The following is a 13,357-nucleotide window of genomic DNA, read 5'->3' as shown; positions in this document are numbered from 1 at the left end:
ACAACAAAATAAATCTCAGCCACTATACATAAGCATATTTGTTCTTATGTGAGAAAAAGAAATTGTGTTCTGATGTAGATGTAACTAATAAGCTATTGTGAGATACTATAAAATGTCAGAAAAGCCCTCACAGCTCAATGGGCAGCCCAGTTAATTCTCTTTTACTTCATGATATACATAAAATTTGGGGGAGGAGTAAGTTTCAACAAAATGCAAGAAACGCAAATGAACACTGCACAAGATACAAAAAATGCAAGTTAACACAGCACAATAGGTCAGGAACAAATTTCCATAGTTATATTTGCATCTCAATGTTATATGAAGAACAAGCACCATGCTATTAGGAGTCTCTGGGCCCTTTCAGACAGCCCCAAAAAGGTGGGGCCTGTTAGGCTTTTACCTGAGGCATCCAAACAACGCCTCAGGTAAAAGTGAATTAATTTGGGACAAGGCAGGTAAACTCTGCTGTGTGCCAAATTAATTAGATACCCCATTAGATTCAGCCCTTTCTGAAAGGCCCGGGTCTAATGGGGTATTAGGCCTTCGGGGACCCACCCACGGGTAGTCCTGGAACTACCTGGGGGTGAGTCCGCACAGCCATCTTGCTTCTTCGGGCTTCCAGAAGCCCAGAGGAGCAAGATGGCAGCCACCCCCTCCACCCAACCGCCCCTCAAATCCACCCTAAAAACATGTAAAAACTGACTGGGCTGCCATTATGGCAGTCCTGGAGTCCTCCTTCCATGTAGAAATTATGCGTCAGGAGATGGGGGGGGGGGGGTGAGGAGGAAAAGGAAGAAAAGTTATTTGTTCTATGATATTTAGCATGTTGATCATAACTTGAGTAATAATTTAGAAATCTCTGTGGAAACTGGTAAAAATAAATTTCTAAAATGTTGTTCGATGTGATTTTGATCAGAGGAGGAGGAAGGGAATCTTTGGATATTTCAAGAAAGAGTTCGGGTTCAGGTAAAATCAAAATAAAAACAATAAACTTTCAATACCTGCAAATGTTTTTTTTCTATTCTGGCTGAGTCCAGATGTATTTCATTTAAAGTCTGGATTAAAACCTGAGCAGATTCATTGCCCCAAAAGCAATGGGAACAACTTTAGAGTTCTTGAGAACAACTTTAGAGTTCTTAAGAACAACTTTAGAGTTCAAGCCCTGGAATAGCATGATCTTTAAATTTATGTACAGTATCTAAGTCAGGGATGGGAATCACACAGCTCTCCAGATATTGTTGAACTGCAACTTGCCATTGGCTGTGATGGCTGAGACTGCTGGGATGTACAAGTTCAACAACATCTGCAAGACTTCATGATTCCTACCTCTGATCCAAATGCTGGTATTATGTATATTGTCTTCCATCTTTGCCCTTATACTGAAAACCCTCTGCTGTGCTGGAATTTGTTTTTAATTACTGTTTATTGTTTTAATAACAGAGGGTTCTGGAAAATGATGAAAATGCTGATGAAGTAAATGAGGAGGAAGAGATGGAAGAAGATATCCCAAAACGAAAGAACAGACCCAGAGGACGGGTACGTGGCTTTAGCCACAAAAGAGGAAGAAAGGGGGAAAACAAACTGTTTTCATATTCACATTCATTGTTTCTATATGTTCACAGATGGATAGTTTGTGTGTGTATGTGTTTCCAAATTGTCTGTTGACTTACGCTGGCACCATAAATTTCATAGGTTTTTCTAGACAAAGAGTTTAATGACATTTATGCTATAGCGTTCTGGTAAGCACAATTGCTGTGGGTCTTTCCTATCTTATATAGCTGTATTCCAAGGGTCATGTAAACATTTATTGGGCCAAAAGAGGTTGCAAGTAGAAAAGTTTAAGAAGCCCTGGTCTAGACTATGGTTTGGATGCTTGAAATTCCCAGAAATCCTAGCCAGTTTACCAGCTGCTAGGATTTCTGGGGGTTGAAGGCCAAAACATCTGGGGACCCACAAGCTGAGAACCACTGCTATAGTCACATAACAACATGAGAGCTCTCAAACAGAGAATTCTGTATCTTTCAGCACATTACAAATCCCAAATTCCATAAAATAAAGGCATGGTGGTTAATTTGAATATGAACTGCTACAACTGTAGAGTTTTTGATGATTCCGTTTCAGCTCATCTAAAATTACTATCTTTCTGTGGGATGATCACCTCTGTTTTTATACTTTCTGATTTTGGTTTAGATTGCTGTTGTTTCTTTAATGGTGAGAACAGAATTATTCTTCTGCCCCAAACCCAAATTATACATATATTTTTTTGCCAAGAGAAACTTTTCTCATTTGACATTTGTTGTATCTGCATCTCTAGATGAACTGAGGCAGTATGTTTTCCCTCGGCAGCTTCAGTGTAGGGAAGAGCTGGCTATTGATCAGCGTTCTCCGCATGGCTCTGCAGCTGGAGGCTCTCAATAATCATCTCCCCTGGCAGGAAACCCACACAGTGTGAAGGCAGGCGGCTCACCTCCCCCTCGTCACGCTGCTGCCGGGCTCTTCTGGCCCTCTCTGCTCTCTGGAGTGAACTGCTGGAGGCTCTCAGGACTGAGCCACACCAGCCCTTGCAAGCCTCCAGTTGCAGAGTCACAGCAGGAAATGCTTTTACATTAGCAAAATGTTCACAAGGACTTCTCTATATTCCTCCATCAATACTCCTCCATCTCTTATTTAATGGATTGTCTGGAGGGAAAAACAAGGCCACTGATGAGCTATGGTATTATTTTGTGCCAGAGGAAGAATGCAGGAGGGAGGTGATAGACAGTTGTGTTACCGGTAGCAGTAAAGAGTTCAAGATGAAGAAGAATAAACTCCAGCCTAGATTTTCATTTCTCTTTAAACCTCCTTGTCTGTTTCTGTTTCCAATGTTGAAAATTTCTTCTTTGACCTCTGTCCTCTTTGACTGTCCTACCTTTCTTTGGCTTGAGAGTGTTCCCTCTGGTTATTATTATTATTGACACAACGACATAGTATGACACAGCAAACAAGATAGATATGCTGGATTTCATATCACAAAATCACAAGTCGAACACTTCCCAAGCGTTTAGGACTGTGTAATGTATTTTCGGATGATGTGCGCAGATCCCAGTAAAGTGGCCTTTTGTAGCTGACAGATTGTAATTTTGTCAATGTTTATTGTTTCCAAATGCCAGCTGAGATCTTTTTGGCACGGCACCCAGTGTGCCAATTACCACTGGGACCACCTGTACTGGTTTCTGCCAGAGTCTTTGCTGTTCGATCTTGTGGTCCTGATAGCGGCTGAGTTTTTCCTGTTGTTTTTCATCAATCCAACTGTCACCTGGTATGGCGACATCAATAATTCAAACCTTTTTCTTTTCCACAACTGTGAGGTCTGGTGTGTTGTGTTCCAGAACTTTGTCAGTCTGGATTCGAAAGTCCCACAGTATCTTTGTGTGTACATTTTCCAATACTTTTGCAGGTTTGTGGTCCCACCAGTTCTTTAATGCTGGGAGGTGGTACTTGAGGCGTAAGTTCCAATGAATCATTTAGGCCACATAGTTGTGCCTCTGTTTGTAGTCTGTCTGTGTGATTTTCTTACAGCAGCTGAGGATATGATCAATGGTTTCGTCGGTTTCCTTGCACAGTCTGCATTTTGGGTCATCAGCTGATTTTTCGATCTTGGCCTTAATTGCATTTGTTCTGATGGCTTGCTCCTGGGCTACAAGGATCAGGCCTTCTGTCTCCTTTTTCAGTATCACATTCGTGAGCCATAGCCAGGTCTTCTCCTTATCAGCTTTTCCTTCAAATTTGTCAAGGAGTTATTATTATTATTATATTTATTTATTTATGCCCTGCTTTCTCTCTCCCGAAGGAGACTCAAAGCGGTTTAATATAAAAACATTAGCATAAAATTTAAAATATACAAACATGTAAACATTAAAACAGAATTAAATATAAACAGTATTTAAGAAGTCAGTGTTAAAAACCTTTAAAACATATATTCAAAGTTAATGGTTCCTACTCATCTCAAGCTGACTAACAGGTTATATAGAATGAGGGGAGACACTTTGTAACTCTGAGCCCTTTCACACTACACAGTTATAGCACCATGGTTCTGTATGGATCCATCCAATGGATACCTAGGATTTGGAATTTATGAAAAAGCATTTTCATTCCTAGCTACAAAGCTTTAGTGGTTCACTGATGGTAAATCCCATCATTTCAGGTGGCAGAGCCCTGCAGTTAAAGTGGAATCGTGCTGTGGTTTTATAGTGTAAAAGGGACTATGATGGAGTTGCTAGTCTACCCAATTCATATGTAAAGTAGCGTGAGGTAGAGTCTCTTAAAAAAAGGTGTAGGTAGATCGGGTGTGGGATAGAGAAACTCTCACCACCGAAGGGAAGAAAAAAAGCCATGAAGGTAGAGCTCTGAGTGACCAGCTGCAGATAAGAGAGCACTCAAGACACTGTCATGTTGTTTTGCTTCTTTAGGTGGCACTCCATCCTCACCATACACAGGATTAAAAGTAGGCCATGGGCTCAAGGGATTAAACGTAGGCCATGTGTCATACAAAGCATTTGAAAATGTTACTGGGAGTAGGTACAACCCAGAATCTCCTAGCCAAAATAGGGGATTCTGGAAACAGGAGTTCAATAAATAAAATTACCAAGATCTGGTCCTACTTTAAAGAAGTGATCAGTAAATCCATAATGATCTACTGAATAGATTTTGCGTTGTATCAGCCAACTTTTCTGTCTTTGAATTGCAATCAAGAGAATTCCCTGTCCTGACTTGAAGACTTTCAAGATATGGGATTATAGAATGATAGAATAATAGAGGACTGCAAGAATCATCTATTCTAGGTGAAGTCTGGTCAGAGTATCACTGTTGCTTTCCTCAGTCGCTACACTACGCTTTTGTTGATGCGTAGTGTACAGACTGTGTTGGCTTTTTTGGCTTCCACATCTTACTCATGTTGACCTCATGCTCTACTAAGACTCTTAGATCATTTTCACATTCTACACGCAGTCCTCTGATCAGTAGTTTCTTCCATTGCAGCTCTGATAGGAATCAAAGGTATCCCACCTCAAATTCTGCAACCGTTTTTTTAATTTAACCACAAGCATTAATCTGGTCTAGTATGACTCTCAAGATGGTTGTCATTTTCACAAGTTGATTTTTATTGAGAGAAAGAGAGCTGGAGAGACTGAGATTTTACAATCCCTCCTCCAGTTACTGATTGGTTGTAATCCTTGCTATGTTCTGGCTTAGTCTTCACTGTCTATGATCTGGAGACACAACTGTTACAAAGGAAAATAAGTATTTGGTGACAACACAGTAAAAAAGAAAAGGTAGGCAAGAATGTGTTGGAAATCTCTTCCAGTTTGCAGCCACATCAGGTTATATCCAAACAGGTGTATCAGGTTCCTCCAACACTTGGGCAGGTAACAAACTCTCAGTCTCAGAGGAAGGCAAAGGCATACCGTCTTTGAACAAAACCTGTCACGAAAAGGCTGTGATAGGTTCCTTTTTGGGGGGGGGGGGTCACCATATGTCATAAATGATATGAAAGTATGTAATAACAACAAGGTGCCTCACACCTCTTTAAGGAATTAATTGCTCCCTTCTGTAAGGACACAGTTAGACTAGATTTTCTAAAGCTCTGTTGATCTTCTGGTACACATAATTCTAAAATGTTTGGTTGTTTCAGAGCACAAGCGAAAGGATTAACAGCATTGCAATAGAAATAGTACAGTGGATCTAACATGCTGGTCATTCCAAATTTGTGCACGTCCTTCCCTTTCCTACGGCATGATTTCATTTTTAATCTCAGGCCCCTTCATCTGTCCTTCTGGCAAGCATCCCTGCTTGGCTCCATTTGAGTGCTCCAAGGCTGCTCTGCTGAAGCTTTTCTGCTATATACATCAATTCCTTGCTGTATAACGGCAGGAGACTGAAGGCAGCCGTGGATGACTGAACGCCACAGACTGAAGCCCTGACAGCAAGCACGTGGCACTCAGGTCCGTGCCTCTGGGGTGGCTGTCTATTTGCCAGCCCCCCTGAGGCCAGCCATGAAATTGTGAGAGTGTTGGCAAAGAGATTTGAAAGCCAAGGACATGTGGATCTGCAAGGAGAGACTTAAGAACTTTGTCTAGAAATAATGGGCAAGCAGTAAAGCCTCAGATCCTATAGTGTGCATTATGTAGTCTGGAAACATGAGAATGCATACAAATCCTTTATTTTTGTATAATGCAGAATAGATCTCAAGCCTAGATACATTTTGGACTTCATTTCACAATATTCCCTAGCCAATTTAGCCACTAGCTGCACTGGGGGGATATTTTCAAATTCTAATCTGGTGCTAGATGCTTGTCAGTGCTCCCATGCCCCAACATGGACAAAAGAGAAAAACAAATAGATATTAGTTTATATGCATGTTACTAGTCCCCTCCCAGTACCAGAGATTATTACTGATGTGCTTAAATTAATAACCCCATTTTCACTAACCTTTTAAATTCTTTAAGAGTGCAAACAAACATATAGATGTGGCTACCTTGAACATTAGCAAGACCTTCCTGACTGTAAGAACTGTTTAGTAGTTGAACTCTCTGCCCTGGAGTGTGGTGGAGTCTCCTTCTTTGGAGGCTTTTAAATAGAGGCTGGATGGCCATCTGCCAGGGATACTTTGATTGTGCCTTTCCTGCATAGCAGGGGATTGGATTAGATGGCCCATGTGGTCTTTTTCATCTCTATGTTTCTGTGATTCCTCTGAAGCTAAGATAGCGTGATTTGCCCAAAGTCACCCAGTGGTTTTCAATAGCTAAGCGGAGTCCTGGATGTGATATAACTTTGGACTGACCTCATTATTTTAAAAAATGTTATTCACTAATTAACTCACCATGTTCATGAGTTCTCGTGTGTGTAACTATATATGTCTTGAAAATAAACAGGATTTTTTAAAAAAGGTTGAACATCCCTTATCAGAAATTATGAAATATAAAATACTCTAAAATACAAAATTTTCCACATAGATGGCTGGGATAGTGTCACCTTTGCTTTCTGATAGGTAAGTGTACACACAAATATAAAATAAAATAAATCCAAAATTAAAAAAACCTTCTGGTCCCAAGTGTTTTGGATAAAGGATATCCATCCTGCATGTGTATGTATGTATATCTGCAAAAAGAAAAAGAAAAAAAGAAAAAAAAAAGACTTTGGGGACCAATATCTCCACTACTTGAACTGACATCTTGTTTTCCTTCTAGGCCAGAGGCTCTGGAGGTGGTAGGCGAAGGAATGATGTTTCTTCCATGGATGACCACGATAAACCCTATGTTTGTGACAGTAAGTAGCACCCAGACCATAGTGGTGATGAAGACATATCTATCTATCTATCTATCTATCTATCTATCTATCTATCTATCTATCTATCTATCTATCTGCTTTGCCATCTCTGCTTGTTCTTCCTGTCTATTGCATGGGTGAGTGATAACGAAACCCTTAGCCAGAGGTGATGTTGGCTGCTGTTCTCATAACTCATCTCCCTCTTTTATTTTTTGTTTCTCTGCTTCTCCTGTGGTTTTTTGTGACTTTGTGTTTTCCTCCACCCCATGAGTCATTTACTTTCTGGTTCAGAGAAGGGCAAACCAAACATTATATGGGAGGTAATTTTAACAAGTTCCCAGTGTCCTTTTTCAAAAGAAAAAAGTAGTTATGGAACTACCAGTTTGGGTAGAGGAAGTGTAAGAATGGGGGTGCAATGGGAGGTGGACAGTAGATTTCAACACAGCTCCTCCCACACCTGCCTTGAGATGAACTCACACAAACACTCAAGTTCCTCACAGAAGCCCTTCCAGGCCTGAGCCAAAGGTCCTGATACAGCACCTGTTTGGCTGGGAGTAACGATTGGAAGACCAGGCAATCAAAATCCAGAGTGGATGTGTTATGTCTGTGGCAGCAAAAACATCAACAGGGATGTAGATCCTTAACAATTTGTTCATGAAAGGTAGTTTTTTTGCAGGAGAAAATGAATATTTGTGGGAGAGGAGATGCTGGTATCCATTTTGTAATGGATTAATTTGGAATAATTATGAACAGGACAACAACAAATGGGGAAGGATGAAGGACAGCATTTTCTCATGCTGTTCTTTTACTCATTGTTTCAACCACATGTAACTGCTTTTGATTAAAACATCCACATGAAAACAATCCCTCATAACGATAGCTCGTATCTCCCATGTAACATTTAAATTAGCTTTATGGTTACAAACCAAAGCATACTTCATTTAGATATTTCATGCTTTTTCCCCAGAGATTTAAGTAGTTTTTTAAACCAAAAGCTAAACTTTTTCTTTCCTTCATCTTTAATTTAAACACCATCTGAAGACCTATCTCTTTTGGCAGGCCTACCCAGCTAGTTTTAATCATGAATTTAAAACTTGTGTCTTATGTTTAATCTCTGTTCTGTGTATTTTTATATGTATTTTGTAGAAATATGTTTTAATATGGGAATTTTGTAGAATGTGTTTAGATAATTGTGTGTTTTTAGAGATGTTGTAACCCACCTAGAGCCACGAGGAGGGGTGGGTAAGAAATAAAATTATTATTATTATTATTATTATTATTATTATTATTATTATTATTATTATTATTATTATTATTTAACTTGGATAAAGCTGTCATTCAAATTGCATGGTAGAACTATATCTGAGTTATTAATTCTATGTACTACTCACTTAGGATTTATTCTATGAAGATTGTTGGAGAGAATGTAATCAAAATATGATGCAAAATGAATGTCCTCCTCATAAAAATGCCCATATTTGGTAGAATGTCAATGTTTTCCTTTGCAAAGGTTTCCTTCATTGACTTTATATTGGTGCATTGTATTGATGGCTTTCCCTTGTGACTTAAGAATGCAAGAAAGATCTGAACATAAATAGGTTCCAGTCTTTCTGGACAGAGTCAGGTATAATGGTTTCTTTTGTAAGTGCTTTTTTTTTTGTAAAACCCAGTGAAGAAGAACTGTCCACTCTTTGTCTGTGACAATGTCTCCATTCATAGAAAACTTCCTTTCAAATATGCACTGATTGGCATCATTTATCTGTCTGGCCAACCTTGCTCTGTTTTTAACCTTGACAGTTACCACCAGAGCAAAATGAAAGGTTATCTGATGGTGATGAGGTCTATTTCAATTTATGCATTCCACAATGCGCCCCCCTAGTACTATTAATCACCACTTGCAATTGGGTTTTGAGCAAAGCTTGGGAAAATTCCTTCATGTGGCTGGGAGATTCTGGGGACTGTAGTTCATTTCTCCCATAAACTCTAATTTTGAGGCACTCAAATCTGAGTAGTTGGTTTGAATTACATCATCACATACAGTGCTTTTGTCTCTAGAAATCATTTCATCTTCGCAACACAACCCTTTCCACATTACATTTTGTAACCTGTTATTTTTGAGTTGAAATGGGATTTGCAGCAATTGCAGATCTTTCCAGCAATGGCAACTTTACATTCTCTGTGTCTTGGTTTTTGCATCATAATTAATATGCTTCATTCATAACAGTACTGTAAAGTTTGTATTTCAAAATAAATTCATAATTCGTCATTCTTGTTCTGATGAGTGGTGAGAATAGTTAGTACGTGTCCACTCGACGATTACCCTTGCCATTTTCAAGACAATTTCCTTGTATTCTACACGCAGTCCTCTGCTTTCCTTCTTATCTCTGCTTTCTTTAGGCCTTGATTCCTCTGTGAGCTCACTTTAGTGAGAACATGACAGCAATAGCTAAAGAAAGTATGCAGAAGGATCTTGTAGCACTTTAGAGACTGAGAGAAAGAGGCTTGTAGCATAAGCTATCATAGATGTAGGTAGGTATACTTCATCAGATGCAGTAGAGAAAGTATATGAAAGCATATGCTACCAAACCTTGTTGTCAGTTAGTCTCTAAGGCGTTACAAGAGCCCTTTGCATACTGATATTCCAGACTCACATGACTATGTTTTTGAAAAGCTAAAGCTGTTGAGTTCTGTAGACTAATTGTTGTCTCTTTCAACTACCCTATTTACTTTAAACTCAGCCATAAGGTGAGCTTCCTGTTAGGTGGTATAACTGATAGCTACATATTGTTGCTGCTTGAAAAGGTTGCTTTCTGATGCTTCAGATTCCAGAATTCTTCAAACCACATGGAAGTAACAAGTTGCCATATTGGGAGGTTGCTGCTTCATCTGCTCCCCATTGCCCAAGTATTGAAGGTGGGCCAGCAGTACTGCTTGTCCCATTAGTTTTCATGGCTGTTGATAACTTTTAGGGAGTGCTCACTAGTCAAACATGAAGGAGGTTGCAACTTGAAATATTGGTTCATGCTGAAGATAGTGGTGAAATCAAGGCAAGGATGAACAGCAGCCACAGGAGACCAGAAGCCAGAAAGAGAAGAAACCCTAGGTTTAATCCAAAGTCAAGTTAAGGTACCAGGAGTGCCACAGAGAAGAAGAGAAGGGAAAGCATAATCACAGCTGTTCAAGCAATCTGTCAGTAGCTTGGGCTGCTCTTTCTTGTTTCTCTGAAGCTAAACTACCAGGGTAAAAATCAAAGACCATCTTCAAAGCTGCCACTAAGTGTAGCCAAGGAGAAGGAAGTGTTGGACAACAAGGAGGCCATCTGAGAAAGCAGCAGGAAAGTATTCAGAATTATCTGATCTAGACTTGGACTTCAGGCATTTCTGAAGGTTCAGGAAGGAGGACAAGTGACTTTTACAACCACCATGATTCTCTCATGAGCCACCCTGATATTCTATTTCTGCTTCTCAGAATCTATCTCCATTTACCTGCCAATCTATATACATACATCTTCTACTTACCTGCCTCCCGCTTCTACCTATTTGCCTCCATGACCCATCATGCCTCTGCATCTCTGGCCCACAATGGGGTTCCTATGTAGAGAGATTTTTATTTCCCTTATGCAGAATTGCTGCTTTTGTGTAAAGAAGAGGAATCTTGCAAAAATGAAACATGTAGTTGCCTGGAAGCAATGCTGTGTGTGTGTGCCAATGCCCCCAATTCTGATGCAAAAACCTTTGTGTACTTCTGCTCGAAATGATTTCCCAAAACACTGGGATTTGCTAATATAGTAGAGTCTCGCTTATCCAACATAAACAGCTGGCAGAACATTGGATAAGCGAAAATGCTGGATAATTAGGAGGGGTTAAGGAAAAGCCTATTAAACGTCAAATTACATTATGGTTTTACAGATTAAGCACCAAAACATCATGTTTTACAACAAATTGACAGAAAAAAGCTGTTCAATACACAGTAACATTATGTAGTAATTGCCGTATCCACAAATTTAGCACCAAAGCATAGCAATGTATTGAAAACATTGACTACAAAAGCATTGGCTACTAAAAAATTGACTACAAATAAAAATAGAATTGCATAAAATAAATTTACAGTAACAACACTGTAGGAAGTAAAATTCGTAAAAAGTTCAGTCCTTGCCTCCTAGAGAAACAGCTGTGGATCTGGGCGGAAGGCAGACTGCGTTGGATAATCCAGAATGTTGGATAAGCGAAGGTTGGATAAGTGAGACTCTACTGTACTGGATAAGAGCTAATCAGAATTCTTGACTAGCTTTCCCAAGTGTTTTGAAACCCACTTTTCAGCCAACAAACTAATACTATAGGACATCTATGCTCTTTCTCTCCACCCCCAAGATTACTTAGTTTTTTCAAAATAATTTCTGCATAGTCTCCACGTTCCCTTCCAAGATCAATCCATGGAGTCTAAAGCAAACTGTTCCATGACTGCAGAATGATGTCTGTTGTTGAGCTTTATTATTCTTCTTATCCTTTTTTAAACTCAGGATTTGTGAGTTACTCTTGTTGACTCACATGTTTGAGCTCAGAAGTTGGCAACCTGCATATTGCCAGAGCTGGATTCAGTGTGGGGATTGAGGCTTCTGCTTGTTTGCTAAGAGCAGGTGATTGCCATCAACTCAAAATAAAATGGTGGCCAAGAATCCAGTAGTCTTCCTCCAGAGACCTGACTCTCACTTAAGGCCAGTTCCATTTAAGCATACATCATTTGTGTAGATGTAGATATGAAAGGGAAACATACCCCTAGATCTGGTACAATCACTATATGCATAAAAATCAAGACTGATATTATAGCTTCCAGGCGAAGTACAAATCACAGTGTGCTCATAGAGGAAATGATTTAACCTTACTCTGTGCTGTAGTTTTCCCACTGGAAAATTGGATAATACATTTTTATTACGCCCTACTAGGTAGCACCTAGAAAGTAGTTGCTAAGTGAGCAATATTTAAAACAGATCATTTTAAGAGGCCATCTTTTTTGGAAGTGAGACAGGCTGATAGCTAACATAACAGTGGAATCAGTACACCCTCAACAGTGTAGGTTTGACATGGAGTACTTTAGGATGATCCTATACTCATTCTATACTTATATATGGATTCCTCAGGAGATGGCATGTGTGTATTCTATTAGTAGTCTTAAGGAAAAATTGTATACAATTTGGAAGACCCCCCTTTAAATATTCAGAAGTTGGATTCAAGCTATTCCTGGTTGTCCTTTTTAAGTTTATAAAACACTGTGTGACCCTTTCAGGGCAAAAAATATAAATTTTCATGTATGGTCTCTTCTTTATTGGCATAAAATAGAAGTAGTTTGCACATGGATATCTCTACTCAAGTGCAGAATGTGTTTGGGACTCACCCAGCTCTGTAAAGAAGTACCTTTCTGATGGCAAGAAATGCCAGACCTGGAAAAAGCTACTCTTTTGGACTACACCTCCCAGAATCCCCAGCTAACTTGGCCAGGGTGACCATATGATTCTGTAAATTGTATTGCAACAAATCAACATTTCAGAACTCTGAAATACATATAAGAATCTAGGTGTCTAGAAAGTAATGCTGGATAAATATACTAAACTCCTTTTGTTGTTGCTGACATATCATTGTCTGTCTACTGCTCTTTGTGTTTCCTCTATTCATAGTCTGTGGCAAACGCTATAAGAACAGGCCTGGATTGAGCTACCATTATGCTCACACTCACCTTGCGAGTGAAGAAGGGGATGACGCTCAGGAGCAGGACACACGTTCCTCACCTGTCCACAGAAATGAAAATCACAAACGTGAGTAGAATGTGTGTTTCCCTTCCTTTTCCTCCCATCTCCTGTTATGTAGACTTCTGTGGCACCCTTTGACCCTTTCCCTGGCTACATTTTATCCTTGCATTTCAGCAGTGGTTACAATTACTTTACTCCTATGTGAATTACTGAGGCCTGAGCATTTAGTGGAGCTAATCAGCTGCAGCTTTCCCAGGCGCTGAGCTCAGCTAGTCAAAAATTCAGCTCGAACCTCAATTTAACTCTGCAGCA

At 39.6% G+C, this 13,357-nt stretch overlaps 1 protein-coding gene across 4 annotated transcripts in view; it reads left to right on the top strand.

Annotated features, from left to right (window-relative positions):
- Positions 1 to 13,357, top strand: part of dpf3 (double PHD fingers 3) — a 235,960-nt gene that overhangs the window by 164,778 nt on the left and 57,825 nt on the right. For all 4 annotated transcript variants that reach the window (XR_001730046.2, XM_008103841.3, XM_008103848.3 and 1 more), the window contains exons 5-7: positions 1,441 to 1,536; positions 7,224 to 7,302; positions 12,974 to 13,111. Coding sequence is in view for 3 of the 4 variants with exons in the window: in XM_008103841.3 (XP_008102048.1) it covers positions 1,441 to 1,536; positions 7,224 to 7,302; positions 12,974 to 13,111 (313 nt within the window). In the remaining variant the exon portion in view is untranslated. The remainder of the gene's footprint in view (positions 1 to 1,440; positions 1,537 to 7,223; positions 7,303 to 12,973; positions 13,112 to 13,357) is intronic.

Source organism: Anolis carolinensis, chromosome 1 (assembly GCF_035594765.1).
Source record: "Anolis carolinensis isolate JA03-04 chromosome 1, rAnoCar3.1.pri, whole genome shotgun sequence".
Classification (NCBI taxonomy): domain Eukaryota; kingdom Metazoa; phylum Chordata; class Lepidosauria; order Squamata; family Dactyloidae; genus Anolis; species Anolis carolinensis.
This window is presented reverse-complemented; position numbering and strand designations above follow the sequence as displayed.